This window comes from Trachymyrmex cornetzi, unplaced genomic scaffold, assembly GCF_001594075.2.
Source record: "Trachymyrmex cornetzi isolate Tcor2-1 unplaced genomic scaffold, Tcor1.1 scaffold646, whole genome shotgun sequence".
NCBI lineage: Eukaryota > Metazoa > Arthropoda > Insecta > Hymenoptera > Formicidae > Trachymyrmex > Trachymyrmex cornetzi.
The window spans coordinates 571,214-589,104 of record NW_017299966.1 but is presented as its reverse complement, the minus strand read 5'-3'; the positions used below and the strand labels follow the sequence as shown (position 1 = coordinate 589,104).

Genomic DNA, 17,891 nt, shown 5'->3' with positions numbered 1-17,891 from the left:
TATTTGTTTGAAACTCACGACACGTCTTTTCGGTGGCAACGCGATCTGATTCGAAAGGAGAAACGGTAGACGGATTTGTCAGCCGTGGACGATGCATGAACATGCGTGTTTATGGTCGCACATTTGATTTTCTCGGGGCGCTCTCCTTTAACTTCTTTAATGGGGAAGCGCCTGCTTAAACCGCAAGCTTATCTGTCAATCACCGTTAGGTAACCTACTGATCAACAGGATGCTACTGACTGCTTCACTACTTTTCGCGACTGATCAGGAAAATCGGCGAAAGTGTTCGTGCCGCTCGACACAAAGAAGATTCCTACTGTTCCGGAAATAGGTGCAACGCGCAACTTTACGCCTGAGGATCACTTTCTTATATTACCGTATCTCAGGATCAATTGTTAAAAAGAATTTATGCAATAATGACTAACATTAATTTACTGTTATAAATGATAATAAATGATTTATTAAACCGTAATGTGAATACACAATAAGTAAGATATTAAAGCCTATAATGGTCGAAGCTGGATCTTTAATGCTTTAAAATAATTCAATGTGAATTATACTGTATATGTACATGCATATATACCATATTTGTAGTTATTCGAACTACGCGCCAAATTGGTTTTCCGGACTTATAAGATCCGGGTTCGACTTCCGTCCGAGATAATATTTTTCGCAATAAATTTATTTATAGTTTTCCAGCACATTAATATCTTTCTAATATGATACCGGATTGAACATCAAAATTATTAAAATTTGCTTGTCAATTTTAATTTAATTTGTGATATTATTACAGTAGTTTAATTGCGTTTATAATTCCGGAAAGCCAATTCGGCGCGCAGTTCAAATGACTACAAATATGGTATATATGCATGTACATATATAGTATAATTCACATTGAATTATTTTAAAGCATTAAAGATCCAGCTTCGACCATTATAGGCTTTAATATCTTACTTATTCAATTTACTAATGTATATTATTTAAAAAATATTATAATACAATTTTTGCTTCTGTCCTTAGAAAAAATAAAAGTTTATAATCCTTTATAAAAATATTAATAAAGTTTATGCAAGATTAATTATTTCTATACTAAGAGAAAATTCGATATTCAGACAAATTACGATATATTATTTGTGTTAATAATATAAATACTCATATTACAAATACATATATTTATTCTTGATATTTATTTCTGTGTACGTATTTCATATGATATTTTCTTTTATTTATTTATCTATGTCTAGAAGTTTATTACAAAAGTCGAAAGCCATTTCCCTGTCTCAGTTGACGTAACGGAAATTGTATAGCAGTCCTGCATAATATGAGGCAATGTGTAGTAGGCTATTTGTTCCGTCAGAGACGGTGCGATAATATTGCATTCGCATGTCTCTGATCTGTGGTAAAAAGTAGGAGACAGGTAAGTGGGTGAGTAAATGTTGTCACTCTTCGTCAAAAAATGAGTATGAAAAAATAATGATTGACGCTTTGACGGGTAATCATTCATCTATTCTTAACTGTAATATCTTAATGTATTATTATAATCTTAATGCGCGTTTAAAATTATATTATTTATTGGATTTAAAATTATACATAGTATAAGAAATTTTGATTTGCTCTGATAAGTAGAATATTCCTTATAAAAGATACTTTGAAAGTGTTTCTCATATGCTATTAGAGAAAATAAAAAGTTGCTTTTTCTAAGATTTCTTAGTAGATTATTAAAAGATCATAAATTTTTACGATCGTAATTATCAATTATCATACAATGGACTTTTTGAAATGTTAAAGCTGCATTTTTTTGCTCACCCAATATGTGGCATGTCCCAGTTGCTTGGTTCACTTTGTACACGTACAAACCAGTTTCGATATACCACAGACAAATACTTTCCGTCGGATCTGTCGCCATTGAAGTTTACACTTCTGATTCACAATTGGCAATTTTCTCTAGCTATGTCTATAACTCAAAATACTTTCTAACATAGTTACGAGCAATTGGCATATCTCGAGTAATCCGCCACAGTCAGACCGGCACAAACTGCTTTTTTCTGTAGAAATTGTAAGATAGAACTTGTGATAATGATAAATAAGTATAAAAACGGCAAATACGATTCAGTGTAATAATTAAAAAACAGAGAAATTGGAAAAACAAATATAGAAATCTTTACAAAATTACAAAACTTTTGAATTAAATTTCATCGAAAGTACTATTTGCGTCGTAATATTATAACACTCAAGAAAAATTTGAATCTTTTTTAACAATAAATTGTTTGTGTCGTGAATTACCTGGATAGATTTTGTAATTGATTTATTTTTAGTAATTGATGCACTTATTTTATTAAATTAATCGTGCGGTAATTAATTGTATATTAAAAACTTTAGTGCTATAATAAATTTAAATTAAATTAAAGTTAACATATAATTAATATTAGAAATTTTATAAATAAGTCTTTATATATTGATATTATTTATAAGTGGGCAAACTAAAAGCACGCAAACTTTATGTTGTTAATATTATTGTTGTCTTTATTTCTATAAAATGAAAAGATATTTAGTAACCTTGTCGCCCATAAATTACATTCGATAAATTACGACTAAGAAATAACTAGGTTACGCTGAAATATTGAACGAGCCCCTTGTTCCTCCATGGGTATCGAGAGCTCTAAAGAAGTAAGGTAAAATAAGAGAGTGCGCGTGCCTGCGTGCACATTTTTGCATTCGTCAACGGGAGAAAGACAAACCTCTGTGGTGAAACAAAATTTCTAGTATAAAATTCTGTCACACACCGTGAATGTCGCTTTCCGTGTGTGTACACGTGTTTACGATCGCTTTTCGGCAACGAACGTGTAAGCCGGTCACAACCTACCTACCTACCTACCTAGCGTCTTACATTAGTGGGTCAATGGAATTTATCCGGTCAAACTGCGTCCTCTCGCTTGGCCCACCCAATCATCTTGGTCAATGGCTTCCGAGAGACATTGAACTTAGTCTCTTTAGAGATTGGTACTGATATGAACTTGACCTCCATATTTTGGGATTTAATTTCCGAGAAAGGAATGCGCTACTTCCACACACAAAACTTGTTCTCATATGAGAAATAATTTATCCAGAAAACTTTTACACATGATACAAAATAAGAATCCGACATTTAATAATAATATTATTGTATACGTAGAAATAAAACTTTAAGATTTAAACTTAGAGAAAAGAAAAAAAGGGGAAAGTGGGAAAAAATGTAATGATTTAATATATTTATAAAATTTTGTAATTGTAAAAAATTGATCTAATAAAACGGAGAAAATAAGAAACAAGTTTTAAAACATTTCAAAATTTTGTATTTATCTAAATGTTATAATGGATGTTACATACAAACATCTTCAATGATCATCATATTGATACAAATCGATGCTTATAAATATTATTAATGTACTGAAGAAGATACATCTAACTATCATTAGGTATATTGACGTAGGTTGAATATGAATTCTATGTTCTTGAAGTTTCATCTATCCTCTTTAGCTGGAATAAGGAGAACACCTTCACCAGGAATTTATTAGTGAAAAGCGATTGGAGAGTATGAGAGAAATGTAGCAAAGTGATGTTTATTTTATAAGTTTTACTGATATTAATGCGTATTGATGAAGATTATAAAGCAGGTTTTTAACTTGTCCGATTAAATGTCTTTTTAAAGACGTGTTTAGTTACAAAATAAATAATATTTTTTAGAGTAAAAGCATATTGCAATGTTAGTAATAAAATAAATAAGTATAATTTTTAAGAGTATTACTTATGTTAACATATAATGATGTTTGTGGTCACTCATTATTATTACACTTTTTAACACATTTACGCTTTTATGTTAATATTATTTCAATGTAGCGGTAAAGAGATGCGGCATATGTATGATGCAGTATTAGCCTAAAGAATACATCATTAATTTGTGACTTACTGATTTCATTATATTAACGGATCTGAAAGTATATTCCGATTTATGTGTTTTGATGTATGATATGTACCTAAAAATAAAAATAATTTAATTTATAATGAAATCGGATACATTTATCAATCATTTGGTAACTTATAATTATATTCACATCTTAGCAAAAAATAAAATATATTTTTAATCAATTATTTCTTAACGCTAGTTATTTAAACATTACAAAAAATTATTTTATTTTAGATATAATTTAAATTTTTGAAGTAGTTCCTTTTATCATAAAATTGTAATATATCTAGTTCCATAAAAGAAAAATATTTTGCGTTAAGTATATGTTATTAAGACACATTATTATTATTGTAAACAACAATTAAATTGAAAAAAAAAAAAATGTTTAGTGCTATTTATAATATATCTACAAATATGTATATATATATATATATACATACATTTGTTTTATATTTATATTTAAGATATCTATGTTTAAATTTATTGTATTATACGGTTAATTTTATTCATTTTACAATTTTAATAATTAAAATAAATAATTGTGATATTGAGCCTTTTATGTTCAAAATAATATATAACTGCATTTAATAAAAAAATTTAATTTAAAATCCAGTTATTTTGCTATATAAATAAGATAAGGAAGTTAAACTGGATTTACACCGGGACGCGTATATACTGGACTTATATATAACTTTGTATAAATGCTATGTGCAACAGTTAAATTATATACTAATTGCTTACGAGAAAAATTTTGTCATGACTATTTTCCAAAAAAGCAAATTACAAAAAGAAGTCGCGATCAATTTTTATATATAAAATGTTATTGTGTATCACATATGTATATATACATTAAAATTAAATTTTATAAACCTATACATTTATATAATAATTATAACATTACATAATACAAATTTATAACATATGTCCAGTAATAAGTACATCATGTAGTTTACGATAAAAATAGCAAATTTTTTGCAATTTAATAAAGTTTACTAATTTATTTAATTCTTATCTCGTGCATGAGAAAAGCATGTTATATTCTAACTCACATTTATACATTTACAGTAAAAAAAATCTTTAAATTATACCAATAAAATGTAAGGTAATTGCATCATAAACATTATAAACAACGACATACATAGTTTACGTTTTAAATGTTACTAGATATTCCAGATACTGTATATTGAAAAGACGAGCAGACGTGGCATTCAAACTCGATCGAGAAACAGTACGAGCTCTTCCAAAAAGTACCCTACTGCATATTTATGTACCAGGTCCACAGTTAAGAACCGGACAGTCTTAAATATGCGCGTATATATAAGTACAAGCCTGGTCGGTTGCAGTCCGAGAGGAGACGATAATGACCTTCCACGGAGGAGCTCGCTGACGGAGTAGGAGGGCCTTTGACACACTTGACGCTCAGGTGAATTGTAACCGAGAACGGAGAGGTTCGTGGTTAGTGCAAAGCGAGAGATTGAACGTACCGCGTCTCGACGAACGAGATAAGAAGAGAAAAAGAGGGTGAAGAAGACAAAACGGTTTAAAAGTGCATAGAGAATTTAAATCATATGTGATGATAGCGATGCGAACAATGGTGGTCAGCATGACGACTGACGTCTGCGATGCAACGTGACCCCGGCGACAGAGCTTACGTCGCACCGAATCGTGAAGAAGAGGACCATCGATGTCGCTAAGAGGTGGAGAAGGTCGCGGTAAAGTTTTCGGCTACGAAGAAGAGAGGGAGAATCAATATTGAACGACGATTCTAATAAGTAGGAAGGGTGTGTAACGATTACGGGTAGATACCAAAGAATCCGACGTGCACGTGGACTAGCGATGATGACCCTTTCGCGAAATCAAAAGTGTACCGGTTCATGTTACTAAACAAGTAGTTGGTGCCGGTCATATATATTCAGAGCGTGCAGTACTTCCGGCACGCTACCTCACACTTCTGGTCATACATAAACAAAAGTCAAATAAAATATGTGCATATACATTAAATGTAGTTAAATCTCCGCAAGTGATATTGAAGATGTATCGGCGAACGACATTAACCCTGTTGTGTCTTTCGATAACGCTGTCGAATTCGGAGTTATTTGATACTGAAAAATTCAGGTTTTACGCGAAGTTCTTAAAATTTAACACGTTGAATGTCAACGAGACCGGAAATGAGCTTTGGCATGGACTTTTTAGGGATTGTAAAAAGAAAGTGACGTTTTCTTGCATACAAAAAAATGCGTACACGTATCTTGACAATGCATTCATCGAAAGGGACAATATCACTATCTTCGATGGTCTTATACTTACGAAAAACAATATCACTTATAATACGTGTCCTAAGAGAGAAAATCGTGATGATGTTCACGAGAATATCGTGGATATCGATATGGACGATTGTAAAAATAAAGCCGGAGAAGCAAAGATAGAAGGTCGAAAGTTTGGTGATGAATCGCCACTTGAAGAGATTACGAACGCTCTGCGGCGGAAAACGGTGAAATTTTTATCAACTCGTAATTATGAAATTCAACTTCCGCAATTTTTCTTTGAGGGTGCCACAATGAAGATAAGCCCGCGCGAGATAGACGAGAACGGCGCACTGCTCAGGGTAGATTTCGGAACTGAAAGTGTACAAGAACAGGGACGAATTTTTAAAAAAATTAGTAAGAAAAATCAAATTCTTTAATATTTATTATATAATATTAAGGGTGGAGATTATAATGTCTTATTTTCTTTTTAGAGAAATTCATACAAAATAAATTGTTGACCAGCTTTCTGGCGCTTCTTTTAATTATCAAGTTAATTAAAGTGAAGTTTCTATTCATAATACCATTTCTCTTCGGTGTGGGAACTGCCAAGAAACTTTTCCTGAAATTGCTGCTCTTCTTTATTCCCGCATTTGCTCACATATTTAAGCTTTGCTCTAGCTACTATTCAAACCAAGCCACCAAATTCCATCATCATCATCATCAGGTATGCATGCGAATTATTCGCATTTTAGTATAATTAAATATCCGTATAAAATACATTTTTATCAGTATTAATTAATGTTAAAACAATTTAAATCTTTATTTCAGATTGCTCATCACCATCATCACGTACCGGTTCCAGTACCTGTCCCAACGTACTACGATCACTCTCATGAGACTTCAGACGGTTTCACCGATTACGCTCATCCTCACATTCAATATAGGAAGGATTTGGAAGAACTAAAGGAATGGGGTATCGAGCCTCAGAACGAACCTTATGGAGAGTCCAGTCAAACCATAACTCGCGTAGTACCAGCTCCGACCTCAGTTTCGGGAGTTACGTACTCAGGCCCATACGGATTGGCTCAATATGCGCCGAATATAAAGCCGATCGCATCTTCGTACTTAGACAATTCAATGGCGGCTAGTGCCCACAACCTGGTCTATTCCGGATACCGACGACCCGTAGCGCAGCCGAATTCCGCCACTATACTTTCGGTAAATCCAGGCTTCGTGTCTGGTGCAAAGACACCGATGAAGAACTCTTACGCAATATTTGCGCCAAACATACGCCCGATTCACCCAAATCAGGCCCAGAGGTTTTTGACACCTACCGCATCTTCTCCCGTGCCGATCTCGCGAAAGGACATAGAAGACGAGTATTATGGCCCGATAATCGATCGACTGGAGAATATCTTCGGACAATTGAGATTCTATGAGGAGACGTGTAGAGAGATGCTTGTTTGCAGCATGTACAAAAATCCGGCGGGCTACTCACCGCACAGTAACCTCGTGTCGAATGAACTTTCCAGGTATAAAACAAATAGCAACTACGTGCCTTATCGATTAAATCGCACATCACAAAGAGAAAGGTGGAGATCGCCCGCGCGTTCCGAATCAACGTTAATCGGGTCATCTTGGTTTCTGTCTCTTTCTCGATCTCTCTCTCTCTTTTCTGTTTCTTTCTTTATTTTTTTTATATCATTCTGTTTGCCATTTTTTAATGACATAAATGCCATTTCGCGCATCATACTAATCTTATCTAACTTGAATATTGACGCTTGTTTAGAATGTTATTAATGATTAGCATGAAATATGTGTGAAATGAAAATACTTTTAGTCGAGTCGACTACAGGACAGACCGGAAGAAGATATAGTACAGTTACGTTTCGTTCGTCGGGTAATCCGCTCATAATTGCAGCCGTTTGAAAAGTAACTTTCTATTTAGGAGCAACAAAATTACGTTTCAGAGCAATGCGTGTATATTGAATTATCCGGTAACGAGTAAGGAAAACAACATAAATCGGGTCGACGCGGCTCCAAACAAGCACGTTAATTGAGACGTATAATCTCTCACAATACTTTTTAGGAATATTATGCCTTTTGAAGATTAATTTGAAAAATTACATATGTTTTCAGAGATCCGCAAGAACTCAGGCGTGATGTAACAGGAAGTACGTCCAGTCAGAAGTTTTATAGATATATGAATGCAGCCAGATACGGTCAAAATGGTGGAGATTGCCTCAAAACGTATCCGTGTCATAGTAATATCGAATAAATATTTCCTATTGTGGAATTTATATCGACTCACATAATCTGCAATTAAAACGTAACGGATGTTGTACGAATACTACAGAACATATACATTTGCTCAATGAGGCCGAAGAAATTATATTAGAAGCTCAGCGTCGTAACGTTGCGCAATATCATTATAAGGAAGACCGATGATATGCCATGCATTAATTTATGAATATATAATATATATATGAGACGTGCGTGAATTCATATGAACATTAATTTTTCCTATTAGAAAACAATTGAGGTGTCCTGCGGACAGGTCCATCTGTAACTGTACTAATCCTAGCAATTAATTTAGTTCATAAGATACTGATCAATACGTTGAACGTTATATTTTGTTATAATTTATGTTAATTATTCGAATTTGATGATCGAATTTAGTAAGGAGTAAAATCGGTGAATTTTGTGATGGCGTGTCAAAGTTTTTAGTTTATTGACGCGTTGTCAGCAAGATTACTGTTTCCAAGAATAATACTATTTTATTAAATATAATTAGATAATAAGATTCATATTATGTTGGATTATGTGGCATTTTATGAGTTAAGCGAGCTTTATAATTTTTCATGTGATTTCGAAATTCATATTATTTTAAGAAATAACAAGAGAAATTGTAGAGGAAAAAGTGATAATGTGGGCGCCATTTTTTTTTAGTTATATTCAAGTTAATAATATTGTAAACAATATAATTTATTGATTTAAGTTTAATATGAGACACATTTGAAATGATTAAGACAGTTTCCACAAAATGGAAAAAATTGTTTAAATGAAAAAAAGACATTACGGTGACATTAGGTCTGTTTTTTATTGCTGCACTCTGAACCGGTGCAATAAGTTAAAGTGAAATAAATGTATATTTCCTTCACTTCAACTTATTGCACTGCGTGTACTAGTTCAGAAAGTGCAGCAATAAAAAACAGACCTATTATCTGAATGCAATGTGAGAGAAGTAGGCACCTTCTTTTATATTTTTACAGAATCTGATTTTTTCTATGTTATTTAAACTTCTCATGAAGTCCAAATTGAAATTGAATTTACAGAAAATTATGAATATATTTATTAGATATCAAATTTAAAAGTTTCTTTTCATAGAGTACGTTCTTTTAGAAACAGTTTTACATTAATCCTGCCCCCGTGAACGTATTTACACTTCTTTCCTGTTTTACGGATACCTCTAGAGATTTCTTAAAATCATTAAAATGATAATCATAAAGATTTTTAGCGAAAATAATGGTTTTCAATGTTTTTTTTTAAATCCTAGGGCCTACATTACCTACTTGTTAGAAGGCTCAATGTAGAAACATTGATAAAAAATTTACATTTAATTATATTTCAGCAAAAAAATTATTCAAGTTTTTTTACTTATTCAAAAAAGCAGAATAACATTTTAAAGATTAATATAGTAAAAATTCATTACTGACAAACCTTAAATCATGTTAAACTTGACATTGAAAATTATACGAAGAAACTTTGATTTACGTTATAATGAATAAACATTGTCAATAAAAAGGTCGCGCTGGTCAAAGCGATAATTATTTCATAATTTCGACGTCTAAGAACAAGTTACAAATCTTTTACAGGAGATGATGTTAGCAGGAGCCCATGTTACAAACTTTTCTCCTACTAATTGAATAGATTCATATCCGGAAACACACGTAAATTTTATTTATTCGTTTTTTCTAAAATTGTATGATAACTATGTGAGCAACTAACTTTTATTATATTTAATAATAAAGTAGGGTAATTTTCACTTAAAGTTAGGATAACTTTGATAATTTTGATGATGCCCGCACAGAACGCATGTCAAAATCTCAACATATGTAAGACATTTTAAGACATCTGATTCTGGATATGTATGCTATCTAGGCATTTTTTTTTTAATTTCAACCAAAGTTTTATTCTATTTTAGTATTTTATAGTATTTTATTTTATAAAATACTATAAAATACTAAAATTAAATAATTTTGGTCGAAATTAAAAAAAAAAATGCCTAGATAGCACGCATATCCAAAATCAGGACATAAGATCTATTATAGTATTTTATAAATAAAAAAAAAGAAACTTTCTTTACAAACATAATACATGTATATATTTTAAAATGTTTAATTTATAAAATTAATTAGATTATTCCAGGAAGACTTGGTGTCTTTTATAATTACATGCAAAGTATAAAAAATATTTAAAAATGCCGTTTTAATAAATTAAAAATATATTAAAAATATATTACAATTTTGCATGATACGTGTGATGTTGTATAAAAATTAATTAAGAGCGTGTTTATTATGTAAGAACTATTTATAGATAATTAATCAATTACTGTAACATATTCGGGTGCCATACCCAATAAATATTACTTTTCATTCATTTAAACTTTATGTTAAACCTTCAAAGCACACAAATATCGAAAAACAATGTAAAAAAATAAATACTTCCAATTAATTATATGACCTGAACGTATATTAATTTATGCGCAATGAAACATTAAATTAATGTTACACTTTCATATGTATTATTCTTACATCTGCAAGGTTTGTACTCGAAACTTTTAACAGCAAATAATTCTTAAGCCACATAGGATATTTAAATTAAAATGAATCCCTTATAAATATTTTAAAATATTTATTTGTTTTTTTTTTCTAAATAATGAATCCCTTATAAATATTTTAAAATATTTATTTGTTTTTTTTTTCTATAATTGTAATTATGTGAGTAACTTTTATAACTTTTACCCTGTTTAATAATAATAATAATTAAAATAATTAAACTTATTTACTTAAGTTAATAAATTAATTTAAATACATTATTGTATTGTTATTCTATTTCCTGATTGACAAAGGCATTTAAAAAAATCCTTAAATTGAGTAAATATAAAAATAATATCAAAAATGTAATATCATTCTAAATACATATTCTATTTGTTAATTTTATAAAATATAAATACAATTATTTAAAAATATGCTCTTCAAACTAAAGTATTTATGAATTACTCATTTGATTTTATTAAAATTTACATTAAAATTAAAGTATTTAAAATTTATAAGAAAAGAAAAAAGTAAAAACTATAATTTTACGTATCACGTATAAAATTATAATGTTTTGTATTTTGGCTAATACATCTAATAGAATTGTATTTTTTATTATAATTGTAAAAACAGAAAAAAATGTTAAATTTTTTGTTCAGCAGTAAAAGTCATACTGTAGAAATATCCAGAAAAATTACGAACTTATTGAAAAGTACTCTGAATAAATATCATCTTAATATAGTTTATTGACAGACATAATCCAAAAACGGAACTAGTATTTCGTGTAGATATCGAAATCGAAATCATTCTAGAAAGATGACGGCATTCAAAGTCGTGAAAATACTGACACCCTAGATAATAAGGCTTTCTTCTTTTCTTTCAACCAGTCAGCAACACGTCCGTGATCAAAATTCATCGACCGTATGCGACTGCCACCAGCTATAAAACCCGGTTGACTTCGACCGTACTGGCATTCGGTGTTTAGTCTGGCGAATCGGTGGTACCGCCATGAGGATCTTAACCACTTTTGCGTCAGTAGCCCTTCTGGCCATTCTCACGAATGCACAACGAACAGAAACTACCGTCGATGTCTTGCAAGACATTTATCACAGGTAAGTTACACTTATCATAATTCCTCAATATTTATAATTTTATAATTATAAAAAATGATATGTATTAAATCAAATAAAAATATCAAGATTGAAAAGTAATATCTTATATAAATATATGATGCTTTATATAAAATACGAATTTGAAATATTTCAGATGCACAGATAGCGAATCTATGTTATCTTGCGTTAAACCGAAAGTGTTAGCTTACATCAACAATGCCGTGAAACAAGACAAATTAGCAATTACGGAGGACTTAGCAATAGTTAACTCTCGTGACGTGCCAGAGCATAAGGCGGAAGATTATTTTCCTTCACAATACGATGCCGCAGATCCATCCAAGAGAAAACTCCTACGGACAATGATGCTTGAGAAATTGGATGCGTACTTATCAAGCCATCAGCTTGAAGCTAAACTACCAGAAGCGATTGTGGGATCCAGCATCGTCCCCAGATCTTTAGTTGACAACATGCCAAAGAGTCTTACAGTTCCTCTTAGTGATTCTTCTAATGAGCAAGGTAACTTAATACAAATAGCACAAATTCCGGTTGACATTATTTTACGTTCTGTATTTTACAATCTGCATTTCTATAGTATAAACTAATGGCAACGAAAAACAACTAGAAATATATCATAATTTTTAATAATACAAGATTTCTTGAAGGCACGTTTTAGGCAGATTTTATTTCTACTTGCAGGTCGTGGTTTCGTCAAGAAAGTAATGATACCATTCTTACTTGGTCTCAAGTTCAAAGCCACTGCTTTAGTACCTCTTGCTCTTGCCCTTATCGCCTTGAAAACATGGAAAGCACTGACCTTGGGTCTGTTATCGATGGTTCTCAGCGGAGCGATGATACTTTTCAAATTGACTAAACCGAAAATTGCTTACGAAGTTGTTCATTATGGACATCCACCTATAGAACACCCCCCTCATTGGGACAATGCAGCTCACGGACCTTATAGAGCCTATAGAAAATAAAAGTGTAAAATAAAATTTATCACTTTATCATGTGTAGATTTATTTAATATTTATTTATTGTTAGTATTCCATCTGTATTATTTATGTAAAATAAAAATTTTTACATGAATTCATTAAATAAATTTTGTCGCTTTGGCCTCACCATTTTGTTTTAATACATATATAAACTATCGTTTTCTTCAGATATACGTACGCTATTGTTTTAGCAGTGAAAAAATAGTATAACTTATAAAAAAATAATAAACAAATAAATGAAAAATAGGTTGCATATGTATATAGAATAAATTAGCATAGTGTGTGAAACATTAAAAAATATTAAGATAGAACTGTTTTAAATAAAATTTGTTTTAATTTTATGCAGATTGTTGGTTTATGTAATCTGTACTATCAAATTGCTTTCAATCCTTAAATATTAAAAAATATTATTTCTCTAGAAAATTAAATATATGTAGTAATACAGGGATTATTTTGCAGTTTATATATGGAATGTTTGTTGGCATACGCAAACTTGATTTGTTTCCAGTAAACAGATTGAGAGCAAAACAAATAGATTATTTATACAAAATACAAAAGATATTAATCGATATTTCATCGGATAGATGGCCTGAATGTTTATGCAAACTTGACCCAAAACTCCAGTTGTCGTTTCATTGTTACGATAAAGAAGAAGTCGGGCAGGAAGAGAGAAAAGTCTTCAATGGTACCTTATGCGCATTGCGCGCGTGAAACTCGCACGCAATGCGCATTGCTGATATATCCTGAACAAACAATTTTTCTTTAGATTCAGGAGCTATAATTTAATTAGGTCTGGCAGGGTGAAATTAGTAATGTCTAGATATCAGGTTAACGACATAAAGAGACGTGAAGAGAACATGAAGAGAGACAGGAGGGAATTTTAACGTAGCGCTGGTGTGGAAAGCATGATCGTGGCATGAATGAGTGATTGACTCAATGCCAATGTTACAACAACTTTGATGTCAAGGATAAAGGATTCTTACTATGTATACATGACTTCCGATTATTTGCTACAAAGAAGATCGAATGACTAAAAGGACTAAATATTATTAAAAATTCTAATTAAAAATAATTAGAAGAATTAACACTTTTTACTCATTCATTTTTCTTTAATCTTTCCTTTCATCTGACTTATTCAAAAGTAATTTTTATCTGTAACTTAAATACTACTTATAATAATTAATCATATCAAATTCTTGTATACCGTTCTGCATTCAAATCATTAGAATTATTGCGAGTATTTTGCACGAATGTAAAGATCAAGCAAATTATTAAAGAACTGAAGGACTTAATAAATTATGTAAGTAAAATTGAAAGTCATAATTATTTAGTACAAAATATTGTTTTTACAATAATAAAGATTAAATTAAATAATCTGATTACATATTATTACATCAATTTTTATATCTCTTATTTTCAAAAAAATTATCATGTACTGTAATTTATATTGGCTACAAATTAAAATTTCAATTTTATCCAATAATAAAGCTCTATATAATAGATATAATAGGTCATAAAAACTTAAAAACCTTTAAAAGTTGTTATTCTATCCTCCTATCGTTTCTATTAACTTTTTAATTCGCTCTCACCTGGATGAATCAAATTTGATTATAAAATCTAGCTGCGTTATAAAAAATTTAATTTCAAGCCATGCTTCAAAAATATTCCATGAACGACTATCATGACAAGTAGGTCTTCCGATATCGTTCGTGGAAAGCAAACTCTACTGCCCATTAATATCATAGATTCCATCGCGTTTCATGAGCGATAACCTATCGGGGGCACCATCCCGATTCGGCGTCGCGTGCCGCGTGTCGCGCGATCTCACGTTTGCTCAGTCTATCCTCCCTCATTAGGTAGTCGTAGCATGATCTGTAGCGAGGCCTCAATAATCGAAGACCATACTGAACGAAAAGAAAATCCACGCCCGGAAGTGGGGGAGTGTTCGGGAGCGTGCTACGCGATTCTTCAACGTGCGTTGTACGATTCGACGATAGGCCTTCGTATAAATACCGTACTGCCCAACTCATTGGCATCAGTCGTCGTGCTACGATCGTCCTTATTCATTATCCACGAACAAGTGTACAACTCAAATTTTCTTCAGGAATCTTCACGAACGGATATACTCTCTGTCAGCGCCATGAAGATCTTCATCTTATGCGGCCTACTAGCGTTGGCTGCTGCACAACCAACTAAGAATGAAAACTGGAAAAGTGCCATGGATGAGATGGTAGATCAATCTAGGTCCGAGTGTTCGCAGAAGAGTGATGAGATTGCTTGCATGAAGTTCAAGGTATTTAATCTGCTCGACCAAATCTTCAGCAAGGATAACTTCAAGGTAAGTATTGGTAACTCTCTTTAATATAATATATATTATTCAAATAATAATACAGTTACCAGATTTTTTAATTTATTATTTTTTATTTTTGTTCGCTTTGTGAAAATAAATGATAAAATTGTCACTTTGTAAAAATAAAGTTACGTAAATAACTTATACATAACCTTTTTACTGTTTCTATTTTTGCAGATATCCGAAACGGTAGAAGTTACACATAACTCGTACCCCATTGAGACAACGTCTGCTCGTAGCGAAAGTTCTTTCCTCGATACTGTACAATCTTACTTGGCCTCTCACGACGTGACCTTTAAACTGCCACTAGACTCCACCGTGAAGATGAGCTCGCGCAACATCGAAGACGATCAACTCATCTTCAACGTCAAGTTCGGCCAGGGCCGTGCTGTCGATGAGGCTCGTAGATCCAAGCTAAAGAAAGTCATCGTCCCTATACTCGTGTTCGTCTTGCTGAAGGCGATGACTCTGATCCCTCTAGCCATCGGTGTGCTTGGTTTGAAGGCCTGGAACGCCCTGCAGCTCTCTTTCTTCAGTTTCATCGTTTCTGTCGGCATGGCCATCTTCCAACTTTGCAAAAAAATTGCCGCCGATACTCACGCTGCGCCTATTGCTCACGGATGGGAATATCAAACTCAATACAGATCTTTCCAAGATCAGGATCAACTCTCGACGTCGCAACTTGCGCACAATCTCGCATACTCCGCTCATACACAATCTTAATGTCACTATCGACCTGTAGATGCTTTTGTAAAATACTTAGCTTCCTATTTTTACTGTCTATCTAATAAATTATTATTGCAAATTATTTCAATCTATGCTTATTTGAAAACCTGCTTCTCCAATGTCGCTTACCATTCGATGCTAAAATTTATTAAAGAAAAAATGGTTAATAAGATTAATATTTTTAAGTTTATTATAATATTAAATCAACAAACTTTTATGCATTACAAAATTACATGTACATAATAAAACTAGAAATACTGCAATTTACACTAAAAGAAGGAAATGGAGATTTAAATTCGAGATCAATTATTTGTTCATTATTTATTTATTAAAACATTTAAACATCTTTAAAGTTTTGAAAAAGGTTTAAAGCATCGTTTTAAGAATGTTCATTTCTTCTATGCGTAAAAATATATAAGTAATTTATTGTAAATTAATTTTTTATTTTTAATGACCGATAAGAAAAAGTTAGATAATCATTTCGTCTATACATTATATTGTGTTATCATGACTGATTTAACACTATGCTTTAATTATATTTCTTTTTTATATTTAATAAAATGTTTACATTTTTAATCAATCAAAACTTTGTAAGATTTTAGTTAAAGTTTAAAGAAGTTCTATATAAGCGTGTACACATATATGCGAATTTGATCAGTAATCACTTTCGTTTCTTACGAAAGTTGATTGGAGAAATCACTACTTTAAAAAAGTCATTTCACTGTTTTAACATATTACGTGACCTGCAATTTTTATGAAAACAAGAATCTATGTACATTATACGTGCATCTAAAGTATATATCAATTTATATGTGTATTATGTTTAGCCATTCGCAATGTTTACATGAATGTTTACATCATGTCCACATCTATGGATTGATATATTGTATTTTTAGATATTTTGAAGAATAGAAGATTGAATAAATTAAAGTAAATAAAAATAAGTAAGTTAAAATTTTAGCTTGTACTTATATACATATATTTTAATATTTAATTATGTTGTTACTATATATATATATATATATATATATCAATAAATCTCTTTTTTACCATTACTTTATTTTTAATTTAAAAGTAGAAATAAATATGAAAACAAAAATATTAAAGTATGTTTTAATAGTTTCATGGAGAAAACAAATGTATTGCATATAGACAACATCAAACTAGTTTCGAAAATAAAAGTAAAAATTAATATTTAGAACAAAAATTTGTTATCAATATTTTGTAAAGAATTAAAATAATGTAGCGAATATATAATATATACAATTGCTAACTTTTTATGACAAAAATTTTATCTTTCTTAGCATCATAGTAAAATTTATACATATGCTGCTTTCTCTCAAGGAATACTATTGCAATTCATGATGTCATATGCATGAAGCAAGTGTACGGCATCATAAGTAGTGCATAAATCATTGTAATTATCGTAAAACAATGTGTTGCATCGCTAACGCTAGAATAGTAGTATCGCATATATATGCATGGCTTGGGATTTTTAAGAGAGTCCCTACAGTTACTCATTCTGTTAAATCATAATTATGTGTAGAAGGCATATGGGCCGCGAAACGGCGCCTGGCACTTTACGACGAGTCAAGTAAGAAAATTCGCGAAGGTGAAGAGACGCAAGGCGTAAGTTCCGTTTCCCGTATGCGTTGCATGCCATCATGTACAACGTACGCGGCGCACAACAATCGATACATGTACA

At 31.3% G+C, this 17,891-nt stretch overlaps 3 protein-coding genes across 3 annotated transcripts; all 3 read left to right on the top strand.

The window, feature by feature from the left end:
- The first annotated feature begins 5,400 nt into the window (after nucleotides 1-5,400).
- Osi17 (DUF1676 domain-containing protein Osi17) lies at nucleotides 5,401-8,788 on the top strand. The gene is made up of 4 exons (XM_018516632.1): nucleotides 5,401-6,603; nucleotides 6,681-6,913; nucleotides 7,018-7,721; nucleotides 8,329-8,788. The coding sequence occupies exons 1-4, from the start codon at nucleotides 5,976-5,978 to the stop codon at nucleotides 8,465-8,467; spliced, it is 1,704 nt and encodes a 567-aa protein (XP_018372134.1). The 5' UTR covers nucleotides 5,401-5,975; the 3' UTR covers nucleotides 8,468-8,788.
- Nucleotides 8,789-11,991: 3,203 nt separating this feature from the next.
- Osi18 (DUF1676 domain-containing protein Osi18) lies at nucleotides 11,992-13,099 on the top strand. Its single transcript, XM_018516650.1, has 3 exons — nucleotides 11,992-12,118; nucleotides 12,273-12,634; nucleotides 12,815-13,099. Exons 1-3 carry the CDS (start codon nucleotides 12,015-12,017, stop codon nucleotides 13,093-13,095), a joined length of 747 nt encoding a protein of 248 aa, XP_018372152.1. The 5' UTR covers nucleotides 11,992-12,014; the 3' UTR covers nucleotides 13,096-13,099.
- A 2,062-nt stretch (nucleotides 13,100-15,161) lies between these two features.
- Osi19 (DUF1676 domain-containing protein Osi19) lies at nucleotides 15,162-16,252 on the top strand. Its single transcript, XM_018516642.1, has 2 exons — nucleotides 15,162-15,448; nucleotides 15,638-16,252. Exons 1-2 carry the CDS (start codon nucleotides 15,251-15,253, stop codon nucleotides 16,181-16,183), a joined length of 744 nt encoding a protein of 247 aa, XP_018372144.1. The 5' UTR covers nucleotides 15,162-15,250; the 3' UTR covers nucleotides 16,184-16,252.
- Nucleotides 16,253-17,891: the final 1,639 nt, after the last annotated feature.